Source organism: Ursus maritimus, unplaced genomic scaffold (genome assembly GCF_017311325.1).
Source record: "Ursus maritimus isolate PB19 unplaced genomic scaffold, ASM1731132v1 scaffold_14, whole genome shotgun sequence".
NCBI classification, from domain to species: Eukaryota; Metazoa; Chordata; class Mammalia; order Carnivora; family Ursidae; genus Ursus; species Ursus maritimus.
Window position 1 is genome coordinate 20,798,067 of NW_024423786.1, and position 14,699 is coordinate 20,812,765.

General features: G+C 43.3%; 1 protein-coding gene across 11 annotated transcripts in view; it reads left to right on the forward strand.

The window, feature by feature from the left end:
- The window catches only part of FOXP1 (forkhead box P1), a 576,958-nt gene that overhangs the window by 532,813 nt on the left and 29,446 nt on the right, over window positions 1-14,699 (forward strand). For all 11 annotated transcript variants that reach the window (XM_040628561.1, XM_040628562.1, XM_040628558.1 and 8 more), the window contains 2 exons: window positions 1-4; window positions 13,045-13,128. The exon at window positions 1-4 is cut by the window's left edge and continues 84 nt beyond it. In XM_040628561.1, coding sequence (XP_040484495.1) covers window positions 1-4; window positions 13,045-13,128 — 88 coding nt within the window. The remainder of the gene's footprint in view (window positions 5-13,044; window positions 13,129-14,699) is intronic.

Genomic DNA, 14,699 nt, shown 5'->3' on the forward strand with positions numbered 1-14,699 from the left:
ACAGGTAAAACCGCATTTATTTTTAATATTACCTCAGTATTCCTCAAATCCCAAATTTCTGTAGTGTTCTGAAATGAGTTCCTGTGTACTCATTATTGAATGGAAGGTCCGAAACTGGTTGTTGTTCTTTCTCTTCTCTTCTCTTTCCTCTCACTCTTCGGGAAAGTTCACCTTCAGCTCCTTCTTTGGCGCTGCTGCTCAGACGTTTCCAAGTTCTGTGCAACTCCGTGTCTGCCTCGAACTCCCCGCCACCTCTGTGAGCTTTCCATCTCTCTCTCTCTCTCTCTCTCACTTCCCCTCCCTTGTGTCTTCTCCTGCAAATGGAAAACGTTCTAAGTTGAAAACTTAAACTTTCTCTGTTGTTAATGTAAGTCCCCGGAGTTGCCAATATCGCTAACCTGGAGTTAGGGAGACGAGCCAGGGAGAGAGATTGAGAGAGAATGGATGGGGGTGGAAAGCACACGCGAGTGTAGCACGCACACGCGCACACACGTGCCCACGCATACACACGAGCATGCGGTCAGAAGTCAACATCGAAGCTGTGTGTGGATTTATTCCTCATGTTAACTCGTCCCCTTTTCCCTCCATCACTGAGACGAACCGAGGGTTCAGCACACACGTTTTAAATATGCACGCACACGCACAAACATGTATTCAGATATGTAATATGTAAACATGTATCAATATGTAAGTATAGTCTTGTATTTGGCAATCCCTTGGGCCGTGTCGAATGTATTTTGTGACTATAGAAAATAAACTTCCGCATATTTTCCTGTGGATCACAGCTGTGAGGGATGGGGGGGGGGCATTTTTAATGTGGGTTCCACCTCCTGATGTCACTTGTTGGTGAACCACCATATTTTAACAATAATTCCATTCTTGGTATAATTAATAGAAAATTCGTTTCTAAAAGTAAAAATTGGGTCAGAAATGGAGATTATTAAAATGTACAATCGCAGAAGCCTGACCCTGCAAACCCCATTTATGCAACCGAGTTCCAAAATGCTTTTGAGTGCTTGATGACTCACTGTGGCTTCTTCCTCTGGCTGGTTTAGTGTAGGCAAGAGGTTAGCCGACTAGGGGAAATTAAAACAGTGTTGTACATTATATTGTTACCAGCCATCGGAAAGCCTGTTTTGTATGCAAGACAGCAACGCCGAGATATATGGAGAGCCCTAGGCTAAGTACAGAAGATAATTACATTTGGAATTTTACTGAGTTAAGTCATTTACAGCTTCAAATAGTTGCAGAGAAAAATCAGCCAAAACACACTTAAACTTTTTGTTGTGACTTTTCAGGATAGAAAGGATTTTTTTTTAATTAGTTATCATCTTATTTGACAAATTACATTTTTTTAGTAAGATTGTCTCAAAAGTTTTCTTTAGCTAGTTAATATTTTTCCATTCAGACTACAGAGATGAACTTATTATAAGAACAGTAAGATATTCATACAGGCAAAGGGCACATCATAAAATCCCCAAATTTTTACGTAAGTCTTTGGAAACATCTTTAAATTTAGCATATTTCTTCAGAAGGAAAACAGTAGCGGTATTTATCAACCCCCCCCCAAAGTTCACTTCCGATTGATGTGTAGTAAGCCCTTGAAAAATTGGTTTCAACAGAACAAACTTTATGGCTCTTGCTACCTAAAATCTTTATGTATTGGTGGTTATAAGGTGATACAAGTTCCTGCATTTATTTAGTTGATAAAATTAAATTCTCAACATTTGGTTAGAATAAAGTGTTTCACAGAGTGTCATGGTTTGCCCAAGTAGGTGTTCCGGACTCCAGGTTTGAGAGTGTGGGGCCATTGTTCATTACTGAGGAACTGATTATCGACTTTATTCATTATTCCTTACTCTCCCCAAGAGCTGGCAAGGGAAGGAAAGGAGTTAGATCATCAGTAAGTCAAGTGCTTCTCCCCTGGAAGCTTTAGGGTTGTTTTTTGGTGGGTGTGGCCTGGTAGCGTTGCAGACCCTTAGGAATATTCTTTGATTATTTGTAGATTTTACTTACTTATAGATTTCCCTTCATCCTTCAGCCCTAAGTCAAACTGAAGGAAGGGTTTTCAGCTTATGATAGGGATCAAAGATCATCGGGCCAGAAGTTACTATGGGGTAGTTACCTGTGGTATTCCTCATAATATTTTTGCTTGAGACTTCGCTTTAATGGAGGAAGGGGCAGGCTCATTCTGAAGGGCTCGGTTTCTTCAAAGGCTGAAGGAATTGTTAGAGTGATCGCATAATGCTTGTCAAGAGCAGGAATTGCCAAACTGCAGATCAGGAGCCCAGTCCCAAGAGCTAAGAAAGGTTTTTACATGTTGAGTAGTGGGGGGGAGGGGAGAGATCAAAAGAAGAATAAAGCATGTGAAGTTCCGCGTCCATATATGAGGTTATATTGGAGCATGGCCACACCCATTCATTGACACGTCATCTATGGCCATGGCTGCTTTGGCACTACAATAGAAAAGTCACGTCGTTGCACCAAAGTCCCTTATGGTTTGCCAAGCTGAAAACATTTACTATCTGGCTGGCTCTTATAGAAGTTTGCCAAACAACCCCTGCCCCAGAGGATTCATAAAAACCCATTCGCATCACATCATATAATAGCAACCTGTTCCCTTAGGCTCCTGGCCTCCTGAAGGTCTGCGAACCCCTTCTTCCTCTTCCTTCTTCACCTCGGTATATAAAACCATTCTAGTCACCATAATGGTCGAATTTCCCCAACAGCAGCTTCACGTAACAAGTACTTGTGCATCGCGGGGATCACGGAAAGTGGGCTGATAAATATTCATTCATCCATTTATCTTGCCGATTCATTTAGCACACATCACCCAGAGCCTGTAACGTAGCAGCAACCTTGTGAAGCCAGTTAAGGGTTGCAAGAGTGAGCAGAATGGTCAAGGTTGCCTTCCTGGTTCTTACATTTTAAAGAAAAAACAGACTGTAGATAGGTAATTTTCCAGTGGCACTGTCCCCGCCTTGGGTAGTGCTAGCTGATACTGATGGGTTCTTGAAAACACTAGAAACACGCTCAAAAGAGTTTTTCTTTCTTTCTTTCTTTCATTCATTCATTCATTCATTCATTCAGATATGTTAGTCACCATACGGTACATCATTAGTTTTTGAAAAGAGAGTTTCAGTGCTAGAGATGGGCCAAAGCCAATTTTATCCATTAGTTATTATTCAAGTAGATGAAATATTGAAATATACAAGAAAATGTTAGCAGTGTTTAGTTGTTGAAGAACCCTCGCCCTGAGCCAGAGGTGAGAGGTCTTTGGGTGGCAATTCTGGAACATTACGGGACAGTCTAGGACAAGGTACACTTAGACCCACCAGCCGTCCTCACTGTGGGCGTCCTCTTCGTCTCACGTCAGCGTTTCCATATTTGTGGTGTCAGATTTGCCATTTCTTGTACCCGTGTCTGCAAATGTACTATTTAATTGACTTAACAAACAGTCGCTGTGCCCATAGGACCTGCGGTGTTGGGGAAGCCAGGTCCCTGCAGCAGCCGAGAACACTTTGAGGAGGTGTCCTTATGCTTGAACAGCCTGTCTCTTATTTCCCTTTGGCATCATCCCCCCATTCCCGCCACAGCACACTGACGAATCACCCCCTCCATTGGGGATGCCCTGGGCATGACCAACCCCACGGCTACTTCTGCTTGCTTTAAAGAAGGCATTCCCCAGACCCGGAAGTACCTGAACTTCCAAGTATTTTCCAGAATTCCTATTCGTTAACTTGAACTTGAAAAACATTTGCACAGCGTAGCACTACCGAAAAGAGCCGTCAAAGCCAGAACAATCCCCCAAGGCTGATCCCTGTATTGTTGGGAGGAGCAGCCTCCCCCTACCACCCCGGCTCGCCAGGCCTTTCTCTGCACAGCAGTACTTAGACCTCTGGTGTCTACATCTGGGAGCAAAGCCACACGTGTGCCCCCATCAGAACAATAATGCCAATAAGCTCAAATTGGATCTTACATCATAGATCAGTGGAGGTTCATTATGTCTACCCTAGAGTGTCGTCACGAAAGGGTTCCATAGAATTCTGCAGGGTATCGTCAGCCAGCACCAGATGTGACCGTGATGAATGAAAGCCACTTGAGTGCTGCCCATTTCTAGCCCCCCAGATCTACACCCCAGAACTCTGACCCAAAGCAGAAGGCTCTTTGGTTTCTCACCTCTAATGAACCCCTCCTAAAGAATTAGGTGAAAAAAAAATTTTAATAACCATTGTTAGCTTCGGGGGATTCTGGCTTGAGATGTTTTCGTTCTTGGTGCTTTCTGTGCAACGCTGTGCTTGAATCACATGAAAAGCCTTCACAATTCGGTGTTGAAAGTTAAGGCAACCAGGACGAAATCAAGATGATGGGCTACGAAGTCTGACTTAAGCCTATCCCGTCAGCATAGTGTGTGAGATGCATTCATGTTATTTTTGTGGGAAGTTACCACAATATATAATGCATGTTTTCCTAGCAGTGGACTCGTTATGTGGAACTTGTTAACAGAGTGGTTAATTCAGTTCTCATGTTGCACCCCGTTCCTGGTCTCAAAGGGAAGAGGGGTCAAGAAGACATCTTAGTGGGCATTCTCAGCCTTTTGGAATGTTTCTAACCACATTTCACTATGACAAAGACAGTTGTAATTTTTGACATTTTAGCAGTGGACTCGATGGTGATTAACCCCGTCTATCACCTGGAAGCCCAGCGTTGTAGAGCATTTGTCTGCGCTGCCTGCGCTGTACATATGCGCACCTAACATCAAGATAGATGGACGCCATAGTAATCATTTGGGTGAAGGACATGGCTTTTGGGGGTGAGGGAATGTATTTTAAGATTTTATCTGTCAGAAGCTTTCTTTTGACAGATTCTTCTGGATGCTATGCAGACAAGAGGAGAGCTTAGAACTGGAGGGGAATGGTGTTCCCACAATCAATATGCATGGTCTTACATAGGTCACGAAATGTGTGTGTGCGCGTGCGTGCTCGTGCACGCACACACACACACACATACACACACACACACAAGACAGGAGCCTCAGACACAGGATACGGAAATAGGTTGAGATTAAGAATGGCCCCCATATGCCATGGGCTGGATGGTAAGGAAGCACTGAAGCTTCCTTAATACTTGAGCACCAGCCCTGATGCCCAAAGGATTTAAATTCATATGAATCTACTTGCCTGGGTTCACTTAGACGGGATATGCTTGTGAACTGTCTCAGTCATTGAGCTGTGAAAGAGATGGCACACAAGGTATTTTAGTGGCTAGATCGGAATTCCATCTTGGGAAAAGGGAAAAGCATCTGATTTAGTAGACAAGAAAAAGTCTTCAAACAGACTTCCCTCTCTCAGAAAGCTGAGACGTTCATGGCACAGATACATTTTTCTGGCCACGTATGTTGGTTTCACTGATCACATGCCCTTGCTCAGTTGTCAGCGTGTCCTCCTCTCATGTATGAAGATGGGTTTTGAATGAAAGGAAAAAAAAGCCTTGGAGAGCCAGTGTTTCCTCATGTCCACAGCTCAGCATGTGTCCGGGGCCAGGGATCAGGACAGGATTCCTGCCATCCCTCAGCCTCTAGACCCTTTAAAGTGAATACTGAAAGCAGCCAAGGGGGAAAAGAGCCGATCAAACCGATGGGGATGCTCTGCCTGACCCGGGCAGAGGGTGAGAGTGGAGGGGTGGGACCTTTTGTCTTTAATAATTCAATTCCACTCAGTCACCATTTATCAAGCACCTACGGTCTTCTGAGCACTGGATGCGGAGAAGCAAGACAGCCCCTTCCTTCCTGCACGTGCAGCCTTGCAAGGAGGGAAGACTAGCATGGCCTTCACTCCACACCAGGGGTTGTTTATAAGAGGAAGCATCGGAAGCTTGGTGGGGCAGACACGGGAAGGGGCAGGGGGCAAGTACCCTCCAGGCCAAGAGAGCCATGTGAGGATTTGCCTTGATCGTAGTGTGAGGGAGGATAGTGGAAGAATGTATGTTCTTTCTTCAGTTCATCTCTCTGTTCCTCAAGAAGTAGGATGACCAGCCTTCACAGCTGGCTTTCCTGGGACTTGGGGTTTCCAGTTTCAAAACTGGGGAAGTACCTGGCAAAATGGAATGAGCTGTTCACTGAGATGATCCCTGTGAATCCATTGGCTTTGGAGGAGAGCTGTTTAATGCCTCCTCTTCTGCTCGTAATTTATAAAGGAGCTGGGAACCCATTGGAAAGGGTGTTTACTGAGTTCCTACTATATGCCAAGGCAGTATGCTAGGTGCTTCCTACCCCTCATTTCATTGAACCCTCACAACCCCCGTGTGAGTAGGTACTTCCTGAATTCCTCAATCCTAAGAGTCCATTTTTTTTTTTTGACGGAAAAATAGAACATTTGGACATCAGTATACATCAGACATCTAATGACATGTGCCTTTCTTCTCCTTTGAGAAGGTGTTCCTAAGTCACTGATGACCTTAACAGTCATTGGCTCTTAGAGTGAAAGAAGTAATTCTCGGTACCTCTCCTCTTCCAGATGAGGAAACTGAAGTTTAGAAGGTCTCATTCACTTGTTCAAAGCCAATGGCAGATACTGGGCAACGCCCAAGATTCTAGCCCAGCCTCCTTTCATGGCACTGCTGCCTCGCTCTTGTCTCGAAGGCTCATCCTGGTTCACTGAGGTTCCATGTAGGACACACAGCCATTGCAGATCACTGGTCTTAAAACCCGGCTTGGGAGGCCATGCCTTTCCCTGCCTCATGGAGCTCCATCCTCAGCAATCCATGGCAGCCGGGCAAGGCTGGAACTTGGTGACACAGGAATCCCTTGGAAATTTTCTAAATCATCTACAGCGGGAACTGTAAGCCCCAAGAAAACATCAGCAGGGAGAAAGTGTGCACGTTTCAATAGCAGAGGGAGACGTTAAGCCTAACACGGATCAGTTACTGCAGGGACTTCACGTGTGATGGCTGTACCATTAGCGGTGCCGTCTGTAATCACACCAGCTTCCTGGACTTCTGCAGATACAGTATCTGTAACGCGTCCCACTTTGGGCCTAACACCAGTGAAGGCAGCCCTCAGGACAGTCCTTCAGAGCAGTGGCCTCACGGAGTCTCCTGACTCTCCCCTGAGTGAGCTCGGAGCATGTGGGGAAGAAGTCCTGATGGCATCATCCCTGCATCGTGTCACGGCTTTGTGACTGGAGCCAAGAAAAAGAAGAGGGGGTCTCTGGGTTTCTCACTTCCACGTCCCTCTTTGAAAACCAAGACACTTATTTTTCATAATTTAAAATCCTGCTTAACTCTGGGAGCATTAGAATTCCTAGACTATGACTGAGTATTAGTGTGCGTCTGCTTTAAATGTCAAGAGAGTCTTTAATAATAACACGTAAGGAATGTTAAGATGGTGACAGAATACAATAAAAGTAGGGAAATTCTTCCATTGGGGTGAAATGAGCCATAGGTTCCCTACCACCTGAGAGCTGCAGTTGTGTTAAAGAAATCATGTAGGAGTTTTCACTGGCGCTGAGCTTTGAAGGCGTGTGAATGACCCTGAGTTTGATAGAGTGGGTCAGACAGAACTCTTTGGTAAATAGTCGGCTAGAAGAATTTCATTTCCCCTCCTTCCAAATCGCTGTTTTGTTTGGTGGTTTTTTTTTTCTTCTTGTTTTTCTTCTTTTGATCATACGTACTTAGAGACCCATGAAACGGGATGCGCTCTGCCTCAGTCAGTTCCGTTTGCATCCTCATCGTATGTAAGACAGGACAGCTGCTGTTAGGACTCAGTCCATGGAAGAGAGTCCTGTCTCCCAAAACGAGCACATTAAACCCAGACACGTGGAGTCCTTATTAAAACTTTTACTCCCACGTCCCCTTGCTTGGCATGTTGGGCTTGGCGAATTTAGGTGAGACCCCAAGTCAATTAAATTGGGGACTGTCATTGTCTGGGAATAATCCCGACTTGCCTGCTCCCCCGTGGAGCGCCTGCTGGAGCTCCGTATCTCACCCTGCCTTGGAGGGTCTGTGGCGGGGGTTCACCGGACGGAGTGGGAAGAATGGCAAACATTTGTGCTTTCAGTCAGCATCCCAGGTGCCTCTCAGAGTCACACCGGCGTGGGAAAGTCTAACCAGGCAACTGGAATTCTAGTCTTACTTCTGCCCCTTCCCAGCTCCGTAATCTTGGGTGAGTTCACCCTTGGAGCCTCAGTTTCCCCAACTGTAAAATACAAGAGTAGGGCGAGAGGATTTGACGTACAGTCTTTGCCTCCGTGAAATCAAATGAGTCACTTGGTCCTTTCTTCACATCTGTCCTCGGTAATTCAAACATTTTTACGCATCCAGAATCCTTCATTTATTTCAGATTCTGTTTCTCACAAGCGAGAACCGCCAAATTGGGCTTAAAATGATTAGTCCTCCAGACAACATATAAAGTGATTATGTTAAATGAACCTAAAACCATGTTCCCTTTTCTCTGCTCAAAGAATGAGTTTAATCTCCTCAGTTTTTATCTTTGAAGACATTGAACGGAGCTCCTTGCCTTCGGCGGTTATCAGTGTGTCCCGAGCAATACACACGTTCCAGCCTTTCACAGCCCGGACTGGCTGAAACCTCATTTGAGGCCATGGCTAATAGAAGAGGGGATGACCTATCTCAGCCAAGGGGAGAAAAAGCATTTGCCTAGGATGAGGGAATGAGACCGCGAGAACCAAGGAAATCAATCCATAAGCAATGGGCTTTGTCTCTCCTACGATTTCTGTTTCATTCTTCAAAACATCAAAATTCTCTCCCCAGCTAGGCGCCCTGCAAACTCCACAGAACTCCTGTTACAGGGACCCGGGGTCCAAGCATATACTCAACCGGTTGAAGTCTAAACAGACGAGACTGATGGAACTTCCCCGTAAAGAAAGACATTTCTGAGCATCCGTGAAGCACTAGGCTCCATGCTAAGCTTGTTATGTGCAAGAACTTATCTAATCCTCAAAACAACTCTTCAGAAGTTCAGAGAGTATTATTCCATATTTAGAAGAAGAAACTAAATACTTAAAAAGGTTACATAATGTGCTCAGAGTCCCAGAGCCAGAATTTGAATCCAGTATAGTCTGACTGCAGTGCCCACGACCTTCATCCTTTTTTGCTCTGCTGTCTCTCCCCAAAATTGGGGAACAGCCTGCTAATAAACATTGTACGAGAGGGTCCCCTCCGTGTGGGGCCCGTTGGCATTCCTTTTATACCAGATATACCCCTCCCGTATCCACCAGGAAAGCTTTTAGAGCGGGATTTCTGATAGCACAGCATAAAAAATTGTTTTAATATGCCAACCAAATTTTTAGTTGACCTTTGGAGTACATTTCTCATCCTCCTTTGCTTTGCTTTGCATGGGATTCAGTTTATGAGGGAATGCTGGAATATATATACTTGCTAATATTAAATGTTTGTGTTGTCATAATAATGAAAGGATGCCGTGAAAATGGATAGGGATGCATGGAATGGTGGCATAAAAAGTAACAAAGAATCGGAAAGCTTTTCGAAGGGCCAGTGAGTATTAAAAAAGTAAGACAGCCCCAGTAGAGAGAGGATGTGGTTTCAATAGGTGTGAAATATTAGCCTTTTTGCCTAAAACAACAAAAAGTGAATTTGGCAAGTGTTTTGTTTTTTTTTTTCTGTAATTGTTAAAAGGGTTTGTGTTAGAGTTAGAGCTGTGACTGATGGTAAAAATCCAGAACCCATCCAAGAATGTATTACATGCTAGTTAGCTCTGATCAAACAAAAACAGAAACTTGGATTTTTGCCTTTTTTCTGTAACCTTGCCCATCTTTTATAATAAAGCCGAGCTAGGATGGTAGAATTGAGCGTGAGGCCAAATAAGGAACCTGGGTAATTTCAAAATGGACAATCAATTCTACGTTAATATTCTCATGGAGAAGTGAAAAATTGTCTCCCATGGCAGTAACCTCCAGGGTTTATGGATGGGGCTGTGTGTACAAACTCTAGGTATGTGTTTGCGACATAGTGTTATTACATTTGACCAGTAAAATGTCAGCATGGTAGCCATCTGGATGGAACGTAGAGGTGATGATTCCTTTTGATGCTGGGAATTTGATTTCCTTCTCCTTGGTCTTGGTTAATTGCTACATCAACAATGTTTACCCCCAAATTAAGTTACAATTAATATTCATCAGACTCTTAAGTAAATATCACCCCTCACCCTTTAATTTGTAACGTTCAGTACGGCAGACTACTCGTTTTTTAAAAAAGACTAATAGATATGCCTTCATTCCTTGTGCGTCATGATAACTTTTAAGACAAAACATTTTTTAGAATTCTAAGAATATTTTGGCTCTAACATCTAAAAACTTAAAACACAGTAAAAAAAAAACCAAATAACTACAGAAATACGAATAACTGTAGAAGAATGCCATTGCGAACATTTTAATTGTTCTAACTGAGCCACTTTGGAAAACTAAATTCCTTTGGCATTATGTGTTCAGAGCATCTTTTAGTTCGGCCGTTCAATAACTTACTAAAGCACAGAAGACGAATAACGTAAAGTGGCTCCTAATATGGTATCGTTTTCATTTCCTGTTTGTTGAAAGATAAATGCTAACACTGTAAGGCTTTTTTTCTTCTTCTTAATTTATTCCTCCCTGCACCACAAGGGAATAAAAAGGAAAAAAATCCAATGTGATACGGCTTGAGACTGAGTCATCCAGCCAGGATAAGCCGAAAGCTTTTTCTCTCTTGCTTTCGTACCTTTCCCTTTCCTCTGCCTTTCCGCAAATGCTGAAACAGCCCCTTTCCCTTAGAAAACACCTTTATTTTAAAATGTCTTCTTTGACTTTTTTTTTTTTTTGGAATAATTCAGCTTATGAAAAGCTGGTATTTCTTTTCTCTTTTCTTTTTTTTTTTAAGAATTTATTTTTGGGGGGGCACCTGGGTGGCTCAGTCGGTTGAGCCTCTGACTTCTGGTTTCGGCTCAGGTCATGATCTCGGGGTCGTGAGATCGAGCCCTGCCATCAGGCCCCATGCTGGAGTGTGCTTGAGATTCTCTCCCTCTCCCTCCCCCTCGGCCCCTCCCCCAGCTCGCTTGCTCTCCCTTTCTCTTTCAAATAAATAAATAAAACGCTTTTTTGGAAAAAAAAAAGATTTTATTTTTAAGCAATCTCTACACCCAACGTGGGGCTCAAACTCACAACCCTGAGATCAAGAGTCACACGCTCTACCAACTGAGCCAGCCAAGTGCCCCCAAAACTTGATATTTCAAAGGTTTAAGGTTGATTATGTGACATAGAAGAAATGAGTCCCTCCCCAGTTCAAAGGCATTATTTTGGACAAATGGTGTATAAAAGTGCTGATCTTAGACTCTCTCTACCACCCCCCTTTTCTCTTTGTGTCTCTCTCTCCCTCTCTGTTCACTCATTCATTAATCTCTTCTACATTTCCCCCAAATTCCACAGCTCTTCTCTTAACTATACCTTTATCTTTTGAAGATATACTTCCCACTTACTTTACAGAGGTAATTATCATCGTGTCTGGTATTTTCGCGGTAAGCATCTTTGCTGTAGGCCTGTCTGCTGCAGTCATTTGCACCACAGAACTAACTGTCCTAAGGCAATTTTGCCCTAAGGGATTAAAAAATAATAATAATAACTGGTTGACAATTTGGTTTGACAGTTTGCTTTCATTTCGCCATTGACAAGGTACTTCCATTTTTATATTATATAAATCTTAGCCCTGTAATGGCATATACCGTGGCCCAGAATTTCCAACCCACACGTCCCATAGAATTTTGGAACGTCTCTCCGTAGGCATGAGACCGTATGCCAAGAGCAAGTGACCGAGTAGAAGGCTTTGACAGAGCCGTGCAGAGCTCAGTTAGACACATGTATTCTAGTATTTGGAAACGGATACCTCTCCTCCTGAAGGATGGGATTGTATCGATAAAAGAAAAAAATGCAGAGCTGAATGGGAATGAATGAGAGCAACCAGAAAACGTACGATACTCTGAATAATTGGAAGATAAGTGCTTTGGTACAATTCACAAAATAATACCCATTACTTGTGCTGTCTTGCCATCAGTCTGCACTGGACACTTCGAATGTACTCAGATGTGTTTCATGGAGAGGCCGTTTCATTTTGCTATTCATTTTCTATGTTTCATTTTGCCCTTTTTCAGGAACGTCCCTCTTTCATTTGTCATGATTCGATCTTCTATGGTAAAATTGTCTTACGGCCGATTAGTTATGTGGCAAAGACGCTTATGGCAAAACTACCTAGAATCAGTTATTTTGCATCCCCTGTGCCCAGCTGCCTTGAATTGTCAAAAATATCATCATGTTAAAACAGTTCAAGGCAAGCATAAAGAAAGAAGCAGCTAGTATATTTTGAGTGCAAGGATGTACATCGGATTAGAAACTTGTATCTCTTCAGAAGAAAATTTTTTGTACAACGAGAAGACTTAAATGTTTGTTAAGGTGAGACTAATGCGTACAGGTACTCCCATATTGAATAAGTGAATGGTCAGGCTTATTCTACGTTCCTCTGGAGATGAGAACTTGTCATCCCTTGTCCCCGTGCCTGCCCTGCCAATATTGCTCAGCAGCATTGTGCTAATCTCTGCCTACCTGTTAAGAAAGATGAAGTTAATTCTGCATAAATGTATCCGTGTGTCTTAAGAGCTTTTCCACAACCACAAAAGATGCATTTTATGAGTTTTAGCCACCTCACTCGTTTTCCTTTGGCTTGCTCGTGAATAAGATTGGTTAATAGGCATGACTCACGTTTTTGTCTTTTAGCTGTCTGTGTTCTATGGGACTCCTCGGTGCCAGCAGGTCTAGAACTTCCCAGTTAAAAGCTAATGCATCTTGTGTTGAGAAATCTCACACTGACACCTCCAGTTACTTGGGAGTTTGGCAATGGTTGCGTAGATTTCAAAACGATTAAGCAATGAGAAAGATTTTGTCATGTGCAATGGTGCTATAGTTTAATTTGGAATATGTATCATTTTGGATGTTAAAATAGTAATGCATCTGTATTCAAAGAAATAACAGAGCATTTCCTTCCCACTAGCTTGCGAAAGACAAAGAGCGCCTGCAAGCCATGATGACCCATCTGCACGTGAAGTCTACGGAACCCAAAGCCGCCCCTCAGCCCGTAAGTACCGAGCTCTACATCGGGGGGAGAAACCCCACAGTATCTCTTCTCTGTTTCCCACCCCAAGCATGGGAGGCAGGACAGTGTACTGGGGCGGCTGTTAGTATCAAAGGACTTGAGTGCAGTTGACTGTTCCTGGGTACCTTTCAGGAAGAGGGCGGTTGCAAGGCATTTAGGAAGATAGAGGCTGATTCAGATCGTTGGCCATGGGGCCCGAGTAGCTCTTTGGGACAGAGGATTGGTCCTATAGCAGGGTATGACAGTGTATTGTGATTGGTCACTGGGAGGGGGTGGAAATCTTTCCAAATGGTGTGAACGCAGAAGGAAGACAGCCAGACCCTGGAGTCAGAAGAAAAAGGCATTTCAGCCTCGGTTAGCTGAGAGACAGCGGGTATGAGAAAGGGAGTGAGAGTTAGTCCAGTATAACTGTAACAGAGGAAAGAAACAGAAAACACACTCTTGGAATAAGTGGAGGCTAAAATGATGGAGGGCATGCAACGGTTATTAGAGAGTTGAAAGTGAGTACTACTCTTCGGCAGTTAGGAGATCAAACACAATATGCTGAAATTACATTTAACTTTGAGGAATCCCTACTTCTTGCCTTGTTCCCTTTTCCTTAACCTTGAAGAGTGCCATCCACGCACAGACAGTTAATATCGAAGCAGAAGGATGGTTTCTAAACCCCAAATCCTGTCTTGGGCCTCATTCCTTGCTATAAATTGATCGCTTTAACAGTTGTATTTCTCATATACTTACATTTCTAAAAATCTCTTAGTAGCTTCCACTGATTATTCAAAATGGAGAGAGTGCTGTGCTTCTTGATTTTTAAGATTTGTAAAATTTAAAGGTACACTGCCTTTATTTGATTTTGCTTGGAGTCACTGTGTGAAAATTAATTGAGCGTTGACAATCTATAGTTAGTACCAGCAATTTTAATCAATATGCAATGATGCAGCGTAATGGCAAAGTATTGGTTTATCTGTTTTGACTGATTTTTTTCTATAAATAAAGCAAACATACACCCATATATGTATGATTTATGGTGATAGAAATAAAACGGAGTCAGACTATTAACCCAGCAAATATGGTAGCCTGCCAAGACGCAGTTGGCAGACAAAATTAATGTCTGAAACAGAACACATTACTGAGATATAGGACATAAAATCATTAAACACTTTGCGCATCCATTTTTACTAGGAAAGAGCCCTTAGTTTCCATGTGTTTTGCAGTAAGTGGCTAGAGGACTGAATGTGTAGGCTACCAAAAAGAAAGGGAAACAAAAACCTAGGCCATTCGGTATTGTGAATTCAGTAGTCAGCGGTGCTATTCGTGCTGCCTTCTTCAGCCCCTCCTTTTAAGGAGGGTCCTTGGGAGTAATCGGAGCCCAGTTAACGCAAGTGGGTAAGACCCGGAACAACTTCTTGGAGTTCCCCAGTGGCCACAGCCAGTTGCTAGGGGAATCGTTTGCCTTCTGAACTCTCGTCATATTGCTTTTGTTGGAGATTTTTTTTTTTCCCCAGGATGAAGGGTTGGAGTCTTTAAACCTGGTAATAAGGGAGAGAATGAGATTA